Source organism: Lissotriton helveticus, chromosome 2_2 (assembly GCF_964261635.1).
Source record: "Lissotriton helveticus chromosome 2_2, aLisHel1.1, whole genome shotgun sequence".
Taxonomy (NCBI): domain Eukaryota; kingdom Metazoa; phylum Chordata; class Amphibia; order Caudata; family Salamandridae; genus Lissotriton; species Lissotriton helveticus.
The window spans coordinates 523,187,818-523,200,518 of NC_136060.1; the positions used below are offsets into that span (position 1 = coordinate 523,187,818).

Sequence of the window (12,701 nt, forward strand, 5' to 3'; positions counted from 1 at the left end):
CATGTCTTTCCAGGGAGAGAATTGGTATCTGTGAGGTTAAGAACTGTCCCCTAAGAACATATCAGCATCCCTTCAAAAGGTACCCCAACACCCTATGTCTACTCGCGAACACAGAAGCACTTTGGTGAGGAGAGAGAGGAGTTCTAGGTACACGGGAGATAACAAATGTTATCACGAGCAAACAATGGTTTTATCATATAAGAATTCCTGAGGAAGGCCCACGCCGAAACGCGTTGAATGGAATTGTGGTTCTGTATTCGATGAATCGTTGTATATAGTTGTTGTATCTTGTTTTTACTATTGGTTTATATAATCATATTTGTAGGAACAGTCACTTATTCTATGTGTGTAAAAAGAAAAAAAGATAAAAAGATGAAATAATATTTGAACATAACAGTGTCACAACAATAAAACAGAAGAATATATCAGCAATGTACATGGTGGCAATTAGTTTATGTGTACAACGTCTAAGTCCTTACTTTTGAAATATGCACATAACCCGGTGTCACATGTTCGCTTTTCCTAAAGTACAGTTTCCTTGCTAGGGTGTATCCTTTCAGGCAGGGGCCGCTTCTATTCCATAACATTTATCATATACGAAACCAGACATTTGCATTGTGTTCTTTGCCTAGACCATAGCCCATAGTGTGGGAGGACACTCAAAAGTGAGTCTTGTCCAAGAAGTCTTGTCAAATGAGTTTCCCAGAGCATGAAAGACAAAAAAGTTGTCCAGAATGAACAAAATGAGTACAGCAGCACATCATCTGCTCAAACGTTTACCAACCTTGTTCTGACAACCCCTTGACTGTGGGGCTGTTGACATAAACTCACCACCATTTTAAACAGTGCGCAGGGCCAGAGCTTTCAGCTTGGCGGCAGATGAAAGATTGTGGGCCTCCACTCATCCCTCCCCACATAAATAAAGTTCTATCCAAAGGCAAACAAATCCTTCAAGAATGAAATTTAGTCTCTGTGTCACTAAGCATTGTAAAGAGACAATGGAGCTGAGAATGGTGCTTCACACAATCTGTGTGGACAATATCAAGGAATCAATATTCCACCCAGAGGTTTACTAATATGTTGCATCCCATAGTGCTTGGATAGTTTGCAATCTGTGCTCCTTAGAGTCTTCTGTCCTGAGATCTGTGTGAGTCCTTGGTGTCCATCTCAGCCACAACCACACACGTGCAGAGCACCATCAGGGCTGTTAGAATTTGTGCGAACGAACATCTTCTTTGGGATCCACGGTGGGACATATGGTTTCAGATCTGGTGAAAATAAAAATATGCTGTATAAGTTACACTTAAAACCCACAAGAAAAGTTGTGATTTTTCGGCATTACAGTCATTACCATTTAACAGTCATTAGGTATTTGATAAGTCACTGTCTAGTAACCTGTTCAAATCAATGGCTAACAAGCCAAGGGGCAGATGTATCAAGGTTTTTTTTTGTCGCAAACGTTGCAATTCACAAAATAGCAGCATTTGCAACAAAAAAACGGAATTTGGAATGTATCATGCAAAAAGCCTCGCACTATTAAGGAATTGCACATTTTGCAATTCCTTAATACTGCGTAAGCATTTAAGAAATCGCAAATTGCGATTTCTTAAATGCAATGTATTAAGCATTTCAGTTTTGCAAATTTTGACTAAGAAATCGCAAATTACCACCAACTTGTAGTTGGTGGTAATTTGCGAATTCTTTTACAAATGCACTTTTTGCATTTTGTAAAGGTGCCATGTGACGCTCAGACCTGCCCTTAGGGCATGTATGTGCACCATATGCACACACATGCCGATTTCAGGGGTGCAGCAGGGTGTCCTTGAGACACCCCTGCACCCTTGAAATTATTCTCAATTTGCGATTAGCAAATTGAGAATAATTTCACATTCATTCCAATGGGCCTCCAGACCCATAGAAATGAATGGGAAATTATTCCTTAATTGCGATTAGCAATTTGCTAATCGCAATTAAGGAATTTTAAGAAATCGCAAAAAATAGCGAATTTCAACATACATACCATTTTGCAATTCTCAAATAGCGATTCCTTAAAAATCGCTATTTGAGAATCGCTAAAGGGTATCTTGATACATCTACCCCCCAAGTCATAGCTATGAGCGGCGGGGGTCCTCACTTTTTGTAGTGATAAAATCACTTCTGCAAAGAAGAGTTAAGATCCTACCTGGCCAAACACATGTTCCTTTTATCTTTAATCTGAATGTAGGAAACACCCAGTTTACATTATAAGCTGTGTCAGCATTGCATGCAGACAAGATCAACACACTCATACAGTGAGAACCCAAAACATTTTTGTTTTGGAGGAGCGGGGGTCTATATAGGTCCACAGTGAAGATATGGGGCATATTAAACATGTGTTAAAAGCTAGAAGAATGCCCCCTTTACTCTCTCCTACAACTTGTGTATCCTCTTGCTGTAAACTACAACCTATTTATAAAATTAGGAGTGTGGCATATGTGAGGCAAGTTCCCTGGGAGCATTATTGGCTGCTATTCCATTGAACATTACCCCTTTGATATGACATGTCCTCAAACAGCCAGGAGTGAAGAGAAAGCAATGTAGTGTATAATAAAGGAAAAGAAAGAAAAGTACCAATGACTAGAAGAAAAATGAATAAATAGATGAACAATCCTCTGTATTAGCTCATCAGGTTACACAGCAAACAAGAGTCTGATGAAAGAAAGCTAGAAGAAGGGTTAAATTATTATAATGACTAACATGTCTGTATCCTTTCTGTGAATTCTGTAGAGTTGGACCCACGTCTCCTCCCACCTCAAAGCCCTACACTGGCTTCCCATCCACAAATGATGCCAGTTGAAACTGATCACCCATGAATACAAAGCACTTCACAACAAGGGTCCAACCTACTTCATCCATAAGGTGAACCTCTACCAACCAACCCACAAACTTTTCTCCTAATCCCTCTTCTTAGCCCACACCTCCCGCATCCACAGAATCAGGGGGATAGCCTTACCTTCTCACAGGATGTATGACGGTACAACGCGTGGTATTAGCACACGTACCGTTACAATGTGTTTTTTACAACGCAAGTCGTTACCACGACTTGCGCTGTAGGGGTGCTGGACTTAGAATAGTTAAATTTACTATTCCAACACCAGCCTACGTACAGTATGGAAGGTGTTGGAATAGTAAATCTACTATTCCTTGTCCTTGAGCGCCATCCAGCGCAAGTCGTGGTTACGACTTGCGTTGTAAAAGACGCGTCGTAACTGTAGTGCGGGGTAACATTTGCGTTGTAAAGGATGTTTCCCTTCTCACACCTAGCGGCCAAGTCCTGGAACGGACTCCACCTCTGGCCGTCCCCACCCTACAGAAATTCAAGAACGACCTGTAGACTTGGCTCTTCGACTATTTCATCACAGCAGCAGTACCCAAGGCACCTTGATACCCTCAGGGGTGATAAGCAGAGCTTTACAAATCCTATTTGATATGGTTTGATTCGATGAGGGAAACAGCCTTTACAACGAAACTTTTACAACGAACTACCATTACAACGCAACTTTTACAACGCAAACTATTACAACGCATTGCTCTGGGGGGCGCTCTAGGATAGGGAATAGGTTAATTTACTATCCAATAACCTTCCCTACTATCCACGGGGACTGGAGTTGGAATAGTAAATTAAACTATTCACTATCCAGCGCCTAAAAACATTATGCGTTGTAATGGTATGCGTGGTAAAAACCGCGTTGTAAAGGTAGGCGTTGTAAAAGTATGCGTTGTAACGTCATACATCCTTTGATGAGGATGGTTGCCCTACTGATCTCTATCCAGACATGGCTTACCGTGTCTCTTCAATATCCTTTATTGTATCAGGCAGCTCCACGTTGAGAGTCTCAGGAAGTAAAAAAGCGACCAAGCCACAGACAATGGCGACCGAGCAGTAGATCACTTGTGGCAGAACCTTCCATACTTCATCCAACAACAGGACCAGTGGAGCCAGGGCCACACCGATGCGGGAAAGAAATAAGTTGTACCCGATGCCATTTTGCCTGGAAGTACAATGTGAAAACAGACTTGAAGCCTTAGAGAACCATGTACAGACTGGGACAGTTCACATCATACTTGCGTTCAGTAAGACGGTGAATGCACTTCATACATTATCCTCTTGATCATTTCTACTAGAGTTGTTTGGTTTTTGCTTCATAAACACTAACTAAACCTTGTGCTGAAAAAGGGAAGAAGTAGATGTGTTCTGCTGGTTGTATGTCATACATTGACTTTGTTGTAGTAAATTAGAGTGATGAATACAAATAAACAAAGTCCATCCTACCACTCTTGTCTGTTTACCCCACTGCTCAGTTTACCCACTTTAACATGCACATTATTCTGTTATATCAATTTTACTTATTTAATTACTCTTTTTGGTTTAATGCATCTTACTAATTTTTTCCCGACTCTTGGCAAATAGCATGTGTATACCATGCCATACATTAGTTTTAAAAAAATACCAATTCTGTTTTTTGCTAACAGACCTTATCTCTCATTATTGCACATGCAATAAAGTCCAGTTCTTTGGAGGCCCATTTGCCTCCAGATCATGCAAAGTTCTTTTTGGCAAGTTTATCACCAAAAGCTATTTTCACTATGGTTGTGTCTGCCCTATGAGAAGAAAAAAAAAGTTTAAAATAAAATCTTAACTTTGCTCACTCTAGTTTAGGGGAAGCTATTAAATTAATTCAAACATAGGGCCCGATTCACAGATCTAACTTAAGACAAAATCCTAACTTACTACCATTTTAGTATTCACAGAAGGCACTTACTCATTTCGGTATTCACAGCAGTTAGGAGTCCTAATTTTAGGACTCCTAAATGCCTTCTGTGAATACCGAAAGTCTTAAAATTAGGATTTTTCTCAGTTTAGGAGTAGTAAAGTTAGGAGTCCTAACTTTAGGACTCCTAAATGCCTTCTGTGAATACAGAAAGTCTTAAAATTAGGATTTTTCCCAGTTTAGGAGTAGTAAAGTTAGGAGTCCTAACTTTACTACTCCTAAACTGAGAAAAATCCTAACTGTACGGCTGTAGGTATTCACAGAAGGCATTTAGCAGTCCTAAAGTTAGGAGTCCTAACTTTACTATTACTAAACTGAGAAAAATCCTAATTTTGAGACTTTCGGTATTCACAGAAGGCATTTAGGTGTCCTAAAGTTAGGACTCCTAACTTCTGAGAATACCAAAATGAGTAGGTGCCATCTGTGAATACCAAAAGGAGTAAGTGCCTTCTGAGAATACCAAAATGGTAGTAAGTTTAGGATTTTGTCTTAAGTTAGTTCTGTGAATCGGGCCCACTATTTTTAATATCTAAAAGACTGTGGGGAAGTCAGACTTGTAATAAATATTTCCTAAAAGTAATTGTTAGGACATTGAAACATGTACATCCAGTACCAATACACTGATGATACAGACTTGGACTTGACAGTCTCCTCTTCTTAAGGCATCCAGCAACTTAAACCTTGCTTACATATGAGTCAGACCTGGATGTCCTGCACCTACCTGAAGCTCAACGCAAAAAAATACATAATTCCTATTAATTTCCTAGAACAATAATTAATATATTGTGCAAACCTGTCTCAATGACATGACCCTTGATGGCTTTGAACGCCAACTTTCACTGACTGTCAAGTTACTTGAATTCACCCTGGAGACCAAACTCATCTGCTCCCTTCTAATGAAAGCAAAACTATATTTCCAGCAAGCAACCTCAGACTGCTGCCCAAGCCCTAGCACTCTTGCATCGGGATGATGGTATGCCCTACTACAGCCTCCATACTGTCACCCATTACCGGTGCCCTGCATGCTGCACCTAGCAGTTAGCTCTGCCTGTGCTTCCCGTTAATGAGGTATGAAACGCGTTCCTAGAGTATAGCCAGTGGCTTTTAGAAGAAAACCCTGGGTTTGAGGTTTGTAGAACCTGTAGCTCAGGAAGTGCAGCTGGAGAGGGTTCATGAACGTCATAACCTTAAACGGGACTAGGGTGAAGCCCGCCCATTCACAGCCAGGTGTAAAGGTAGTCCTGGAAAAGAGAAACTTTTTTTGTCCCGGCTCTCTGTAGACAGCTTGGCACTGGCCCAGTAGGAGGGAGACCTGGTCCCATAGCCCATTTGGTATGGCTGAGAAGAAGGGGACTGTTTACTTCCTTAAATACACCTCTAGCTGGCTAGGAAGCAGTATCCAAGGGCAAAAACATGCTGTCATCTCGGATTGCCCTCAGAATAATGTACTGTGGAATAGTTTGTAATAAGACAAAAAGGGCAAGCTGGGAAAGTGGGAAGGTTTGCCTTTGGTAATGTTTTTCTTATTGGTAAGAGAGTGTCCAGGAGTCACCCCTAAACATTGGTGAGTTAATCCTACAAAGCGGTACCTTACCCAAGTCAAAGTAAGTTCAAAGAAAGAGGCAAACAGCTCTAAATTATAATTCAAGATCATTCAGCCATTTGCCCATTCCCTCACTCTTAACAAATGTTTATTTTCTAGCATAGTCCTAAATGCTGAAAGATGGAAACACTGTTGTGGAGCATTATGTGGGTCTCAGGTACAGTGCTTATTGTGATAAAGTAACTAGAAAAAAGACAACAGTATGACCAGCCCAGGAGTCCATTTTTGTTAGTCAGTCAAGGAAAACTTTACTTCGTCCATAGGCCATAAAAGCATTAACAAACCAGTATAAAGTATTTTAGCAAATTACAGTAAAGTATAATATATCATCATGAAAAACTATATACATTGTTTCTGTATTTTATAGTTGCAACATTTAAAGTAAGCAAGCTTTGACTGCTTTCTCAAATTAGCGCCAGCTCGTGGTGCATTAGCTGAATAAAATAAATAATTTCTGTGTTAGGCGTCAAGGGATGTTATGGAAGGATAAAGTGCAATGTGTCAAAAGGAAATATATATATATAACTTCAGCATTGGGTGGGGGCGCTAGAGGGTGCCAAGCAAGATGGCCACACTTGCGTGAGGCTCTTGCTCTTTGGGGCACCATTCACCTGAAATCAGCGTCCTCTCCTTTGGAAAACGACCCAAAAATACTGACATGGAATAGCAGACGGTGCGGCAACATGCTGGGGCTGATACGGCCGCGAAACTGTGACTGACTCCTGGAGATCCGCCATTTGACACTGGAGCCGCGGGCCCCAAGATGGCGGCGGCCACAATCGTTTGATAGTGAAGGCGAGCAACTGCCGACCACTGACTGAGGTGGGGGAGGCGCCGAGCGCGGAGGTAAAGGGGGGCCGTTGCGGGCCGCAGCTCCTGTTTCAATAAAGACGCATGCCTAGGACCTGAGGCATTGCAGGGGCGAGCAGGGGGCGCTGTGCCGGAGGCCCCGGTAAAACGTGCGCAGTCCTGCCAAGAGTCACGCAACAGGAGCAGCATGGCCGACTAGACGTGCCGGCACAGAGCTCCGGCCGAGCCAACTAAATATCCGACTTACCTGATCCCCCAAGACCCAGGAACGCCGCAGCAGCAGGGAGCTGAAGCCCGGGCACCTGATACGGTTCATTGCAGAGCTGCAACGAAGGCGATCCCTGCCAGGGCGCCGGGTGAAACGGAGGCTCTGCTGCCTCAAGGAGAGCGAGATGGCGGCCCCGGTGCTCCGATAGAGAAAGGCGCTCATTGAGAACCGGCGGCCCCTCGCCACGCTGCCGCAGGCCCGGGGAGGCTCCGCTGGATGCTTGGCGGCCGGGCGGACGGCTGCATACCACCTCCGACGGACATTAGAGGCGGGATAGAAACGACCACCGACCGCCTTATCCAATATGGCGGCCGGCGTGGAGGCTCCGGGACTGTGACGGCGGGGTCCCCCACACTGCTACCGCGGCCGGAGGGAGTCTGTGACCTGCTGCGGGCCCAGGAGCGGAGCGGAAGGGGGGCCTGCACCGAGGTGAGGAGCTCAGTATCTGCCTGACGAGAAGACCGGGGTCGGCCCCTGAAGCGGCGCCCGCCTTCACCAACATGGCGGCCGCACGCTAACTGTGTGCTGCGGAGCGGCGCTTGACTCGCGGTCGGCCGCGAAGGCCTGCCGGGGGGGGAGGGGGCTGGTCCCTGCCGCCCTAGTGACCAGGTGGCCCGCTCTGGAACAGTAGAGACGGGGCGTCACCACGAGCCCTCCGTACACAGCGCCGCACTACTGCCCTTCTGAGTGGCGGCCCGGGACTGAGGCGGTGAGGAGCACAGGGAGTGTACGCGGGCCCCTGGCCCAGAGACTTTCAGGATATCAATTGGGGGCCACCCAAGGGCATTGCGTGTTCGAGGCACTACTTGACTCGGCCTCTGTTCCCGGCGCACGGCCGAGCCCAGCGATACCGCGGAGGGAGGCAGGGAGGCAGGTTCATCCCAGAAGCCCCTGGCCTCTTGACAACGCAGCTATGGGCAAGAATACACCGATACCCAAGACCAAGCGGCAGGGCCTAATAGATGATTTCGCGGCTCCGCGACCAGCGGTGGAGCAACGGCCCATGCAAGCAGGCGCACGCAATGACACGGACATGCTGATGGAGGCCATACGGGCGTCTAGAACGGACATCCAAGCTTCACGAGCGGCCTTGGAAACCAAAATCGGGGAGGTCGGGTCCGAGGTTATGCTGCTGCGCCAGGACTTTCGAAACTTGACCGACAGGGTCTCTGAGACCGAGACGAGGTTGACGGAAAATGAGAAGTCGGTCTCTGAGCTGAGGAAGGACATGGCAGAGCTCCAGGCCTCACACCGTCAACTCTTGTGGAAGGTGGATGATGCCGAAAACAGGTCAAGGCGGAATAACCTGCGATTCGTGGGCTTTAGAGAAGGGGTTGAGGAAAGGAGTATGGTCGCCTTCCTTCTCGACTGGCTCAAAAAGACCTTCCCTACGGCGCGGTTTTCCCCGTGTTTTCTCATAGAAAGGGCGCACAGGGCGCTCCTGGCCAAACCACCGGAGGGGGCGAGACCACGACCGGTCATAGCCCGGTTTCTGAACTTTGCCGATCGAGATCTGATATTGCGTGAAGCCAGGACACTGGGCGAGATCCGCTTTGAAAACACCACCATAATGATCTTCCCGGATTACAGCCAAGAAGTGTCTAAACAACGCCGCTCCTTTGACGCTGTAAAAGCAAAGCTGAGGTCCCTCAACATCCAGTATATGCTCCTCTTCCCGGCCAAGCTTAAGGTCATCTATCAGGACAAATCCATCTTCTTTGCACACCCAGACGACGCGTGGCAATGGCTGGAGGAGCGACCTATCCTGAATAGTAGGGAGGCGGCGGGCCGGGCAGTGCTAGACCGGTCACTACGGGACAAACCGCAATGGGAGAGGCCGAAGCCGCAACGACGGAGACTGCGGAAGACACAGCGCAAGACACCGCAAACGCCATACAGGACAAGCGACCAGCAGGGCAGGAGGCGAGGCAGGTCCGCGTCACCGGGTACTGACTCTGTTGCAGGCTCGAGGTCTGGTAGCCTGCGAAATGGAATCCGTTCTGAAGAAGAAGTAATGGAGGAATCGGAGGGCCGGGCATCCGAAGGGGAGGAGGATGACGCCAGGAGTGATTCGCTGCACCCTCTGGCCAAAGAAATCCAGCAGTTGGAGCAAGACTCTACAGGTCGTGAGGGACAGATGGACACACAAGACTCACATTCGTGAACTATGCTGCACTGGGAAGGGGAAGAGATGACGGCTCGGCGAGGCAGAGCAAGCAAGTTGGCACCCCCCTAGTACTGTTCTTTGTGCTTTTAGCACTGATTGCGGTTTATTGAGGGTGGGATGTGTGGGAGGGCGACAGGCCTACTCCCATGGATAGTTGAGACCCGGATGGGGATGCAACTGGAAGGGGAGGGAGGTGGGGTGGGGGGAGCGGATTGGGGTTTTGCTACCATGTTACCCCACGTTGGGGTTGTTGAGAGTGTTGGGGAGGGAGGGGGGAAGTTTGTCAAACTACAGCAGCAACGAGTCCGGGAGAATTTTTTCCCCCGGTTGGGGTTTACAAAGGTTATGGGGGGGAGGGGGGAACCCGTTCAGGAACAGCAGAGACACGCCAGCCCACAGTTGATGACATCCCTAAGTCACGGTCCCACCCAGGGAAGGTTCAGAGCAACACAATGGCAAGTACACTAGACGCTACACCCACGGGTGACACAGGGTTCACGGTGCTAAGCTGGAATGTGAACGGCCTGGGGTCGAAAATTAAAAGAGGTTTAGTTAATGCGTACCTCAGACGACTGACACCAGACGTCATCCTACTCCAGGAAACGCACCTTAGAGGGAACCAGTGCGCATTTATTGCGCGGGGTAGATATACTGTCCTGGCACATGCGGGATACACGGCAGACTCCAGGGGGGTGGCGATCCTTATAAAAAAATCGGCGCCGTTCCCGATTACACGCACTTGGCTAGACCCTCAGGGCACATATGCGGGAGTCCAGGGGTTGTGGAAAAGACGTAGGTTCACGATAATATCAGTGTACGCTCCTCCCAAGCTACAGGCTCCCACACTGAAGGCGGTTGCTAATATCCTACTGGACACGGCTGACACAACTCAAGTAATGGGGGGGGACTTTAATGATGTCATGTGCACCACACAAGATAGGTCGGGGACTTCACACCCACTGGGATCCACAACTGCCCTAGCCCGGCAGATGAATACCCTCGGCCTCACCGACGTATGGCGTTGGCTCCATCCAACACAAGTAGCCTATTCCTTTTACTCCGGGGCACACAAGGTCTTCTCCAGGTTGGATTATGTTTTTATGTCTAGGCAGGATATCACGGTTGGAGACCTGGCAGAGTACAAGGCGCGGGGGATCTCCGACCACTCCCCCCTATTAGTGCAGGTGGGACGAGACAGAGGGGTGAGGCAGTCACAATGGCGATTAGCGGCATGGGACATCCAAACCCCGGAAATACTTAAGGGCGTGCGTGCAGACATACGGGTGTACATGGCCGAAAATGAGGGTTCGGTGGACTCTGGTGTTACCCTCTGGGAGGCTATGAAACCAGTCCTGAGAGACCGCATTCAAACTAGGCTGGGAGAAGCTAGGAGGTCGCGCCAGGGTCAGGTAGAGAGTGAAGAGGTCTCCATTTTAAATTTAGAAACGGAGTATCACCAACAGAAGGGAGAGGCCCGCCTCAGGAAATTGATTGACGCACAGAGACGTTACAGGGAATTAGTCACGGATGAGGCGCGCACTCAGGCACTGGCGACGTTGCATCGACTGTATGATGTCGGTGACAAGTCGGGCAAACTTTTAGCCTGGCTGAGTAGGAGGGAAACTGCGGCGAGATGGGTGGATATGATCTCGTTACCGGGGAACAGGCAGGTTAACACGGATAGGGACATAGCCGAGGCCTTCGCGACCTATTACGAGGACTTCTACAGAGCTAGGGACCTGGGCGACTGTGAGGACGCCCATCGCTACTTAAGTGGTATGGAGTTGCCGACGTTATCCGCGGAGGCTACTGCAGCCCTGGAGGCGGATCTGACGCTGGACGAAATCTCTGAAGCTGTGACGGCGTTGAAACCGGGGAAGACTCCCGGGCCCAATGGCTTCCCGGCAGAATTTTTTAAACGTACGGCGGATCTGTTGCAACGACACGTGAAGAACCTCTTCACGGACGCATACCATGCAGGGAGTTTTCCTCCGGACCTGGTCTTGGCCACTATTATCCCAATCTACAAAGAGGGCAAACCCAAAAACGACTGCTCCTCCTACCGCCCAATCTCCCTCCTAAATACGGAGACAAAAGTACTGGCCACTATCCTGGCTCGACGGTTGCGACAGGTAATCACGGAGTTGGTGCATATGGACCAGTCCGGTTTCCTTCCGGATAGGGCGACCAAATTGAATCTCCGTCGCACTCACAACTGGCTACAGGAGGTCCGTGAGAGAAGTGAACCCCACTGGTTCCTCTCATTGGACGCGGAGAAGGCATTTGATGCAGTCCACTGGCCCTTTCTGATGGAGACCCTCCGACGTTTTGGGATTGGTCCCAAATACATGCAGTGGGTCCGGCTCCTGTACTCCAACCCGAAGGCGAGAGTGCGGATCAATGGAAGGTTGTCCCGTGAGTTCCCCATTGGTAGGGGTACGCGCCAGGGCTGCCCATTATCCCCCCTCCTGTTTACCCTTACGATTGAGATTTTAGCGACACGGATTAGACAGAATCAGGATATCGGAGGTTTTAGGTGGGATACTATTGACGGCACACAGGAAAAAATATCTTTGTATGCCGACGACGTACTATTGTTCGTGACCGACCCAAGCAGGACAATTCCAGCACTGTTCGGGGAGCTAGGCGAATTCGGGGCGAGGGTGGTACACACGATCAATTGGCACAAATCGGTCCTTTATGACCCACAAGGCAAGGAGCGTCATGAGTGCCTTCCGAGACAGCTTATTCATACGACAGACGGCTTCCAATACCTGGGCGTATATATAACGCTAGATAGGACACGCTCCTACACTGCAAACGTGGCTAGGATAATGGTAGAAGCAAGGTCAGAAATGGACAGATGGAGGCAACTCCCGCTCACCCTATTGGGCCGTGCCGCACTATATAAAATGGTCCTACTACCCAAGTTTCTCTATGCACTCCAGAATGAGTATTATCCCCTGCCATTGGCGACTCTGACTAAAATTCATGCGGACCTGCGCGCCTTCCTGTGGCTGGGAAAACAACCTCGTGTGGCCC

At 48.1% G+C, this 12,701-nt stretch overlaps 1 protein-coding gene across 1 annotated transcript in view; it reads right to left on the reverse strand.

Annotated features, from left to right (window-relative positions):
* Positions 1–837: 837 nt before the first annotated feature.
* LOC144821932 (solute carrier family 22 member 7-like) overlaps positions 838–12,701 on the reverse strand; it is a 385,030-nt gene continuing 373,166 nt past the window's right edge. Inside the window, exons 10-11 of the mRNA XM_078679081.1 lie at positions 3,825–4,031; positions 838–1,268 (exon numbers count right to left, since the gene is read on the reverse strand). Coding sequence (XP_078535207.1) covers positions 1,208–1,268; positions 3,825–4,031 — 268 coding nt within the window. The 3' untranslated portion in view covers positions 838–1,207. The remainder of the gene's footprint in view (positions 1,269–3,824; positions 4,032–12,701) is intronic.